Source organism: Rattus norvegicus, chromosome 7, assembly GCF_036323735.1.
Source record: "Rattus norvegicus strain BN/NHsdMcwi chromosome 7, GRCr8, whole genome shotgun sequence".
Taxonomy (NCBI): domain Eukaryota; kingdom Metazoa; phylum Chordata; class Mammalia; order Rodentia; family Muridae; genus Rattus; species Rattus norvegicus.
In genome coordinates this window covers 2021328-2032622 of record NC_086025.1, presented here as the reverse complement: position 1 = coordinate 2032622, position 11295 = coordinate 2021328, and the positions used below count along the sequence as shown (strand labels likewise).

The 11295-nt window shown below is 40.7% G+C and overlaps 1 protein-coding gene across 1 annotated transcript; it reads right to left on the bottom strand.

The window, feature by feature from the left end:
- Positions 1 to 9812: 9812 nt before the first annotated feature.
- Or10p1l1 (olfactory receptor family 10 subfamily P member 1 like 1) lies at positions 9813 to 11008 on the bottom strand. The gene has a single exon (NM_001409430.1). The coding sequence runs from the start codon at positions 10807 to 10809 to the stop codon at positions 9871 to 9873; it is 939 nt and encodes a 312-aa protein (NP_001396359.1). The 5' UTR covers positions 10810 to 11008; the 3' UTR covers positions 9813 to 9870.
- Positions 11009 to 11295: the final 287 nt, after the last annotated feature.

Sequence of the window (11295 nt, the reverse complement as noted above, 5' to 3'; positions counted from 1 at the left end):
ATAACACTCGAAATGTATATAAGAAATACTCAAGTTAATAAAAGAAGAAGAAGAAGAAGAAGAAGAAGAAGAAGAAGAAGAAGAAGAAGAAGAAGAAGAAGAAGAAGAAGAAGAAGAAGAAGAAGAAGAAGAAGAAGAAGAAGAAGAAGAAGAGGAAGAAGAAGAAGAAGAAGAAGAAGAAGAAGAAGAAGAAGAAGAAGAAGAAGAAGAAGAAGAAGAAGAAGAAGAAGAAGAAGAAGAAGAAGAAGAAGAAGAAGAACAGTGCCGACTAACCTGGGACCCTGGGAGCTCTTAAAGTCTGAGCCACCAACCAAAGAGTAGTCACAGGCTGGTCCGAGGTATCTTGCTATATGCAGCATAGGGCTATCTTATCTGGCCTCAGTTCAAGAGGATGGGCCAAATCCTGTAGAGAATTTATGCTCCATCGGAAAGGGATTCCCACCAGGGAGATCCCAGTCTCAGAACTGAAGAGGAGGGAAGATGAGGTGAAAAACTCTGGAAGGGGGGACCAGGAGAGGGCAACATTTGGGATGTAATTAAATAAAATAATTAAGTTTTTTATTTGGATGATGAAATGCTAGGGATATTTGTAAATGCCAAGATGAAGAAGCTATATATGATTCTACAAGGGTTGAAGATTCATTTGGCATGCTCACAGACCTATTTATGCTATAGTACTTGAAAGTTAGGAAGAAAAAATTGACTGACTAAACCACCCACATTGACTTCAGCAATTAATGGAACAAAAGATAACATTCATATAAGAAAACATTCTGTCTTTGGTAGAGGTGTGTCAATGTTTCTTTATAATTATTCACATTTATTTTTAATCTTAAGTCCCTTTAAGAGTATGATGCAAATATGAGAAATTTTTCTCTCTATTGCTTGCTCTTGCATTTTACTCTTGTTTTTAACATTAACATTCACTTTATTCTTGACCGTCCAATAGTAGTCAGCACTTATAAAATTTATGTATATGGGAAAGAGAAATAAGCTGAAAATTTCACATACATATAGGTGTTCATATCTGAACCCTTGGAAAATGTGTATATTTTAAGTTACAATATAATAGAAAAATAAGGGTGAGATGGAATTAATGTTGCCAACCAGTGATGTCTGTAGCATTGTATTATTAGAATAGGTCAAGTGCATTTATGAAGCTCAATAAATTTAAAACTCAAAGCAAAAAGAAAATAAGGAGAAAATAGGAATATTTTTTCAAAGAGGAAGAGTAATGTGGCTCTATGACATAGATTTGGAAACTGTGTGCCTAAAAATAATTTTTTTCCATTTTTTCAAGTGTTTAGAATTTTAAAAGCAACCTGTTATTTTAGAAAGCTAAATGGTAGTTTTAATAAAAAGATAATGTAAAACATCTCTGAGTTTCAAGATAAAAATGTAAGCCTATGTTCTTGTTAATACACATTTACTGTCTTGTTAGACATGTTAATTTGGAAATATTTTATGTAAAGTAGTATGTTGAGTACCTCTTGTCCACTCTCACACTTCAGAATTCAAATGCATGTGTTAGCTATATTAAACAAGATAATAGATATTACAGTCTGATGGACTAGAAGAATGATGTCTGTGTTAAAAACTATTGTTATGGCTCTTTTTGGTTGTCAATTTGACTACATCTGGAATAAAACCCTAAATGAAGGACAAAAAAAAAAGAAAAGAAAAGAAATCATAGACACAACTGTCAAAGATAATGTAAAACGGAAAAAGTTACTGGTCCAAAACATACAGGAAATCCAGAACTCAAGGAGAAGATCATACCTAAGGATAATAGGTATAGAAGAGAGTGAAGACTCCCATCTCAAAGGACCAGTAAATATCTTCAACAAAATCATAGAAGAAAACTTCCCTAACCTAAAGAAAGAGATGCCCATAAACATACAAGAAGCCTATAGAACTCCAAATAGATTGGACCAGAAAAGAAACTCCTCCTGTCACATAATAGTCAAAACACCAAATGCACAAAACAAAGAAAGAATATTAAAAGCAGTAAGGGAAAAAGGTCAAGTAACATATAAAGGCAGACATATCAGAATCACACCAGACTTCCACCAGAGACTGTGAAAGCCAGAAGATCCTGGAGAGATGTCATACAGACCCTAAGAGAACACAAATGCCAGCCCAGGTTACTATATCCTGCAAAACTCTCAATTAACATAGATGGAGAAACCAAGATATTCCGTGACAAAACCAAATTTTCACAATATCTTTCTACAAATCCAGTGCTACAAAGGATAATAAATGGTAAAGCCCAAAATAAGGAGGCAAGCTACACCCAAGAAAAAGCAAGAAACTAATCGTCTTGGCAACAAAACAAACAGAAGAAAAGCACACAAACATAATCTCACATCAAAACACGAATATAACAGGAAGCAATAATCACTATTCCTTAATATCTATCAACATCAATGGCCTCAACTCCCGAATAAAAAGATATAGATTAACAAAATGGATACGCAATGAGGACCCTGCATTCTGCTGCCTACAGGAAACACATCACAGAGACAAAGACAGACACCACCTCAGAGTGAAAGGCTGGAAAACAACTTTCCGAACAAATGGTCAGAAGAAGCAAGCTGGAGTAGCCATTCTAATATCAAATAAAATCAATTTTCAACTAAAAGTCATCAAAAAAGATAAGGAAGGACACTTCATATTCATCAAAGGAAAAATCCACCAAGATGAACTCTCAATCCTAAATATCTATGCTCCAAATACAAGGGCACCTACATACGTAAAAGAAATCTTACTAAAGCTCAAAGAACACATTGAACCTCACACAATAATAGTAGGAGATTTCAACACCCCACTCTCATCAATGGACAGATCATGGAAACAGAAATTAAACAGAGACATAGACAGACTAAGAGAAGTCATGAACCAAATGGACTTAACAGATATTTATAGAACATTCTATCCTAAAGCAAAAGGATATACATTCTTCTCACCACCTCATGGTACTTTCTCCAAAATTGACCATATAATCGGTCATAAAACAGGCCTCAACAGATACAGAAAGATAGAAATAATCCCATGTGTCCTATCAGACCACCACGGGCTAACGCTGGTCTTCAATAACAATAAGGGAAGAATGCTCACATATACATGGAAGTTGAACAATGCTCTACTCAGTGATAACCTGGTCAGGGAAGAAATAAAGAAAGAAATTAAAAACTTTTTAGAATTTAATGAAAATGAAGGTACAACATACCCAAACTTATGGGACACAATGAAAGCTGTGCTAAGAGGAAAACTCATAGCGCTGAGTGCCTGCAGAAAGAAACAGGAAAGAGCATATGTCAGCAGCTTGACAGCACACCTAAAAGCTCTAGAACAAAAAGAAGCAAATACACCCAGGAGGAGTAGAAGGCAGGAAATAATCAAACTCAGAACTGAAATCAACTAAATAGAAACAAAAAGGACTATAGAAAGAATCAACAGAACCAAAAGTTGGTTCTTTGAGAAAATCAACAAGATAGATAAACCCTTAGCCAGACTAACGAGAGGACACAGAGTATGTATAAATTAACAAAATCAGAAATGAAAACGGACACGTAACTATAGAATCAGAGGAAATTCAAAAAATCATCATATCCTACTACAAAAGCCTGTATTCAACAAAACATGAAAATCTTGAGGAAATGAACAATTTCCTAGACAGATACCAGGTACCAAAGTTAAATCAGGAACAGATAAACCAGTTAAACAAACTCCTAAAGAAATAGAAGCAGTCATTAAAGGTCTCCCAACCAAAAAGAGCCCAGGTCCAGATGGGTTCAGTGCAGAATTCAGATCTTCATAGAAGACCTCATACCAATACTATCCAAACTATTGGACAAAACTGAAACAGATGGAGCACTACCGAATTCCTTCTATGAAGCCACAATTACTCTTATACCTAAACCACACTAAGACCCAACAAAGAAAGAGAACTTCAGACCAATTTCCCTTATAAATATCGACGCAAAAATACTCAATAAAATTCCTGCAAACTGAATCCAAGAGCACATCAAAACAATCATCCATCAAGATCAAGTAGGCTTCATCCCAGGCATGCAGAGATGGTTTAATATACGGAAAACCATCAAATTAATCCATTATATAAACAAACTGAAAGATAAAAACCACATGATCATTTCAATAGATGCTGAGAAAGCATTTGACAAAATTCAACACCCCTTCATGGTAAAAGTCCTGGAAAGAATAGGAATTCAAGACCCGTACCTAAACATAGTAAAAGCCATACACAGCAAACCAGTAGCTAATATTAAACTAAATGGAGAGAAACTTGAAGCAATCCCACTAAAATCAGGGACTAGACAAGGCTGCCCACTCTCTCCCTACTTATTCAATATAGTTCTTGAAGTTCTAGCCAGAGCAATCAGACGACAGGAGAAGATCAAAGGGAAACAGATTGGAAAAGAAGAAGTCAAAATATCACTATTTATAGATGATATGTTAGTATATTTAAGCGATCCCAAAAGTACAATCAGGGAACTACTAACCTGATAAACACCTTCAGCAAAGTGGATGTGTATAAAATTATCTTAAATAAATCAGCAGCCTTCCTCTACACAAAAGAGAAACAAGCCAAGAAAGAAATTAGAAAAATGATACCCATGCTTGAATTACCCTAGATGCCTAGAACAAATGAAACTCAAGACAGATGACCAAAATGTGAATGCTTCACTCCTTCTTTAAAAGGGGAACAAGAATACCTTTGGCAGGGAATAGAGAGGCAAAGACTAAAACAGACACAGAAGGAACACCCATTCAAAGCCTGCCCCACATGTGGCCCATACATATGCAGCCATCCAATTAGACAAGATGGATGAAGCAAAGAAGTGCAGGCCGACAGGAGCCGAAGGTAGATCTCTCCTGAGAGACACAGCCAGAATACAGCAAATACATAGGCGAATGCCAGCAGCAAACCACTGAACTGAGAACAGGACCCCCATTGAAGGAATCAGAGAAAGAACTGGAAGAGCTTGAAGGAGCTCGAGATCCCTTATGAACAACAATGCCAAGCAACCAGAGCTTCCAGGGACTAAGCCACTACCTAAAGACTATACATGGACTGACCCTGGACTCTGACCTCATAGGTAGCAATGAATATCCTAGTAAGAGCACCAGTGGAAGGGGAAGCCCTTGGTCCTGCTAAGACTGAACCCCCAGTGAACGTGATTGTTGTGGGGAGGGCGGCAACGGGGGGAGGATGGGGAGGGGAACACCCATAAAGAAGGGGAGGGGGAGGGATTAGGGGGATGCTTGCCCGGAAACCGGGAAAGGGAATAACACTCGAAATGTAAATAAGAAACACTCAAGTTAATTAAAAAAAAAAAGTTTCAAAAAAAAGAAAAAGAAAAATGATACCCTTCATAATAGTCCTAAATAATATAAAATACGTCCAGGTGACTTTACCCAAGCAAGTAAAAGATCTGTATAAGAACTTCAAGTCTCTGAAGAAAGATATTGCAGAAGATCTCAGAGGATGGCAATATCTTTCAGGCTCATGAATTCACAGGACTAATATTCTAAAAATGGCTATTTTACCAAAAGCGATCTACAGATTCAATGCAATCCCCATCAAAATTCGGACACAATTCTTCACAGAGTTAGACAGAACATTTTGTAAATTCATCTGGAATAACAAAAAACCCAGGACAGCTAAAACTATCCTCAACAATAAAAGGACTTCAGGGGGAATCACTATCCCTGAACTCAAGCAGTATTACAGAGCAATAGTGATAAAAACTGCATGGTATTGGTACAGAGACAGACAGATAGAACAATGGAACAGAATTGAAGACCCAGAAATGAACCCACACACCTATGGGCACTTGATTTTTGACAAAGGAGCCAAAACCATCAAATGGAAAAAAGATAGCATTTTCAGCAAATGGTGCTGGTGCAACTGGAGGTCAACATGTAGAAGAATGCAGATCGGTCCATGCTTATCACCCTGTACAAAGCCTAAGTCCAAGTGGATCAAGGACCTCCACATCAAACCAGATACACTCAAACTAATAGAAGAAAAACTAGGGCAGCATTTGAAACACATGGGCACTGGAAAAAATTTCCTGAACAAAACAGCAATGGCTTATGCTCTAAGATCAAGAATCGACAAATGGGATCTCATAAAACTGCAAAGCTTCTGTAAGGCAAACGACACTGTGGTTAGGACAAAACAACAACCAACAGATTGGGAAAAGATCTTTACCAATCCTACAACAGATAGAGGCCTTATATCCAAAATATACAAAGAACTCAAGAAGTTAGACCGCAAGGAGACAAATAATCCTATTAAAAAATGGGGTCCAGAGCTAAACAAAAAATTCACAGCTGAAGAATGCCGAATGGCTGAGAAACACCTAAAGAAATGTTCAACATCTTTAGTCATGAGGGAAATGCAAATCAAAACAACCCGGAGATTTCACCTTACACCAGTCAGAATGGCTAAGATCAAAAACTCAGGTGACAGCAAATGCTGGTGAGGATGTGGAGAAAGAGGAACACTCCTCCATTGTTGGTGGGATTGCAGACTGGTACAACCATTCTGGAAATCAGTCTGGAGGTTCCTCAGAAAATTGGACATTGAACTACCTGAGGACCCAGCTATACCTCTCTTGGGCATATACCCAAAAGATGCCCCAACATATAAAAAAGACACGTGCTCTACTATATTCATAGCAGCCTTATTTATAATAGCCAGAAGCTGGAAAGAACCCAGATGCCCTTCAACAGAGGAATGGATACAGCAAATATGGTCCATCTACACAATGGTATATTACTCAGCTATCAAAAAAAACGACTTTATGAAATTCATAGGCAAATGGATGGAACTGGAAAATATCATCCTGAGTGAGCTAACCCAAACACAGAAAGACATACATGTTATGCACTCATTGATAAGTGGCTATTAGCCCAAATGCTTGAATTACCCTAGATGCACAGAACAAATGAAACTCAAGACGGATGATCAAAATGTGAATGCTTCACTCCTTCTGTAAAAGGGGAACAAAATTCCCTTGGCAGGGAATAAGGAGGCAAAGTTTAGAACAGAGGCAGAAGGAACACCCATTCAGAGTCTGCCCCACATGTGGCCCATACATATACAGCCACCAAACTAGATAAGATGGATGAATCAAAGAAGTGCAGACCAATAGGAACTGGATGTAGATCTCTCCTGAGAGACACAGCCAGAATACAGCAAATACAGAGGCAAATGCCATCATTAAACCACTGAACTGAGAACAGGACCCCCGTTGAAGGAATTAGTGAAGGACTGAAAGAGCTTGAAGAGGCTTGAGACCCCATATGAAAAACAATGCCAACCAACCAGAGCTTCAAGCTATTAAACACAGTGATTTCATGAAATTCTTAGGCAAATGGATGGAACGTGAAAATACCATCTTGAGTGAGGTAACCCAGTCACAAAGGGACACACATGGTGTGCACTCACTGATAAGTGGATATTAGCAAAACAAGCTTGGAATTCCCACGATGCAACTCACAGACCATATGAAAGTCAAGAGGAGATAAGATAACACCCAAGTGTGGATGCTACAGTAGTACTCAGTAGGAGAAAGAGAGTGATCTCTGGGAAGTTGAGGAAGAGAAGGATCTTGGAGGGACAAAGGAGGGAGAAAAGGGCACAGCTCAGAGGATGAGATGGGTCAGGAATTTGAAAGTAGGTGTACAGCAGTGGGGGAAGGGGACCTGGTGGAAGCACCTAGAAAGTTCCAGATGCCGGGATTCAAGAGGTTCCCAGGACCCAAGACCGAGGACTTTAGACAAAATATCCAACAATGGAGAGATAGAACCTGTAGAGACCATATCCAGTGAATAGGCATGGCCTCCGGTTGACAGTTGAGGCCACGCACCCTTGTCAAAAATATTAATCCAGAATTCCTCTTGTCAAAAGTAAATGCAGGGACAAAGAGTGGAGCAGAAACTTAAGGAAAGGCCATCCAGAGACTGCCACAGCTAGAGATTCATCCCATCTGCTGACACTAAACCCAGACACTATTGCTGATGCCAAGAAGTGCTTACTGACAGGAGCCTGATATAGCTGTCCCCTGAGAGGCTCTGCCAGAGTGGGACTAAAACAGATGCAGATGTACACAGCCAAACATTGGACTGAGTTCTGGGACCACAATGGGGAAGTTAGGGCATGGACTGTAGGAGTGAAGGGGATTGCAACCTCATACGAAAAACAGCAATATCAACCAACCAGATCCTCCAGTGCTCCCAGGCACTAAACCACCAACCAAACGGTACAATCATGGCTCAAGCTGAATATGTAGCAGAGGATTGCCTTATCTGGTATCACTGGGAGGGTAGGCCCTTGGTCATGTAGAAGCTTGGTGACCCAGGAGAGGGAAACACTAGGCCACAGAGGCAATAGTGTGTGCACATGGAGGGGAGCACCCTCATAGAGGCAGGGGGAGAGAAGAGGAGATAGGAAGCTAGTGCAGAGGAAACAAGGAAGAGGGATAACATTTAAAATGTAAATTAATGAAATAGCCAATAAATAAAAGGGAAAAAGAAAAAATGATAAAAGTTCTTGGGGAAGATAATTTGGCAAAGTATTCCAAAAATGTTTTACTCAGCAATCCTGTTTCTGGAAGGTAGACTAGAGAACGAGGAAATAAACACAAAGGTGGATGTGAGAACACTTATGTCAACTTCAGTGACGAAAGTTAGCTGCAGTGCCAGGGCCTTCCTTAAGATTACACTATACCCACACTGTAGAATATGACAGAGACTTTGAAGGTACATTTCAGAAGTCATGGCACAATGTTCAAATGTGGTTCAATAAAGTAGAAACTTCTAAAACACACTTTACACAATATAATCTTAGCTTTATTTTTTATGAACATGCAATATATGCAAATGCAGAACAAAGGCATGTGGCAGTAACTCCTCAGAGACATTATTAACATTTTATTGATAGTTATATTTTCCTCTGTATATACATTTCTTGCAAATAGCAATGCTACATTTTACAAACTGGGAAACTCAATGCTGTGTCCAGGTCCTCATTTATACTTCCTTGAGGACCGGCCTCTACTACTCCCTGTGTGTGAGTAACAGCTGAAAAAGATTCCTGAACAACCAACACCTGCCTTCCCAAGAAAAGGGAGACATTCTAGACCTGTCCAACCAATGTGAACTCCAACTGAGAAGAGTGAATAGTTGGTTTCAAGAATCTAGGGCTACCTCAGACATCAGAACAGACTCCTGGACATACAGAGGTGTGCGCTCTACCTGATACAGAAGGAGAGCATGAAAATCATGTCTGTAAAGGCAGTCTGAAAACAAGTCAAGTAGGGAACACCTACATCTCAGAAGGGTCTGAGGAGTTAGGGGTCAGTCAAGATACAAGTAACTGCAAGCCAAGCCAGCTACTCTCTGCACCTGTCACTTTCCCTGTGCCCCCAGCAGGTACAAATGATGTCAGAGAAAAAGGCTTACAATAAGGAGTCACTGGGAGAATCAGGATGACAAATGTCTCAAGATCATAGACAAAGGAAGACACCAGAGCCTCAATCTTGACCAAGAACTACAGCATCACACAGGGTCTTCTCAGCTGCCTTCCTTTGACCTCTGTCCCAGTATGTGTGCTCTGAGCTCTTCTCTTAGAGTGAAGCATAGTCAAGACTTTAAGACCAGGTCCCAGAAGCAGAGCTCTGAACAGTATATCTATGTCTTGGACATTCACGCAGGATGAAACACACCAATACACACGCTGCACCCTGAGGACTGCAGGTCTCAGCTTCTCTTTTTCCTTGTGAATATCCAGGAGTCAGGCTCTGAGCTCCAAGATCTTGGGAAGAAAGGAGCCTGTGGTCAAGGACCCCAAAGGTATCTCTTCATGAGCCGCCTCATGGCCCCTGCGACCTCTTGGTTCCTCAGAGAATAAACAAAAGGGTTGCACATGGGGGTGACAACTGTGTAGAACAGGGTAAGAATCTGGTCTGTGTCCCCAAAGGAATCTGCCTGAGGCCTCATATAAGCCACAGTCCCAGTCCCAAAAAAGAGAATGACCACAAACAAGTGGGAGGAACAGGTAGAAAAGAGCTTTTGACGACCCTGGGATGTTGCAACACCAAGGATGGTGGCAAGAATACAGGCATAAGAGGCCACAATCAATAAGAAGGGGGTGAAGATGAAAGTGATGGTGACAAAGAGGTTCCCCACTTCACCCCAGAAAGTGCTTGCACTAGCCAGTCTCAGCACAGGCAGGATGTCACACAGAAAATGATGGATAGTGTTGTCCCCACGGAAAGGCAACGTGAAGATGCAGACAGAGTGAGTAGTGCCTGTGATGAAGCCAGCAAGATAAGAGGCCCCCACCATTCCTGTACAGGTTCCCTGGCTCATCAGGGTAGCATAGTGCAGTGGACAACAGATGGCAGCATAGCGATCATAGGCCATGGCAGTGAGCAAGCAGCATTCAGTAACTCCAAAAAGAGAAAAGAAATATAACTGAGTGAAGCAGCTGCCAAGGGGGATGGTGGGGCAGGAAGACCGGAGGTCAGCCAACATCCTAGGCACAATGGTCGTGGTGTAGAGGATCTCCACCACAGAGAAGTGACGCAGGAAGAAGTACATGGGGGAGTGGAGCGCAGAGTCTGCCAGAGTTAGGAAGACAATCAGAGAGTTGCCCAGCAAGGTAACAACATAGATACACAGCACACCCCAGAACAGATGGCCCTGGAGAAAGCCAAAGCCAGAGAACCCCAATAGAACAAACTCTGTTACATCTGTCTCATTATCATCCCCCATTTCCCCAAAGCAGACTAGGGATAAAACAATTTAAAAAGGAGCCAGAGAGGGGTAGCCAGCTGGACAGCAAGGCTGCAACAGTAAGGATGAAGAGCCGTCCATGACAGCAGCCCAGCTTGCTGAGGAAGATGCTGAGGATGGTGAAGAGGATGATGAGGAAGATGCTGGGGAGGATGCTGAGAATCTCGGCTGCTGCTGACTTCCACCCAGTAAACAGGCCTTGGGAAGAGGAAGAAGATCCAGACACTGAAAGATCTTCTTGCTCTTTCCGGTTTCCTCAGAAAAGCTTTGTTCAACTCACCCAGAGCTTAGGAGCAGAGACTGGGAACAAATGCATCTTCTTTCAGGAGAGTGGGTGAGCAGACAGAAAACAAATTATCTGGCAGAAGAAAATTGCATCCACCCAGAGGCAGAAAGAAGGTGGCAAAAAGCAACAGCAGGAGACAGGCACACAGAATTGAGGACCAGATAGCTATGCAGGTTTTA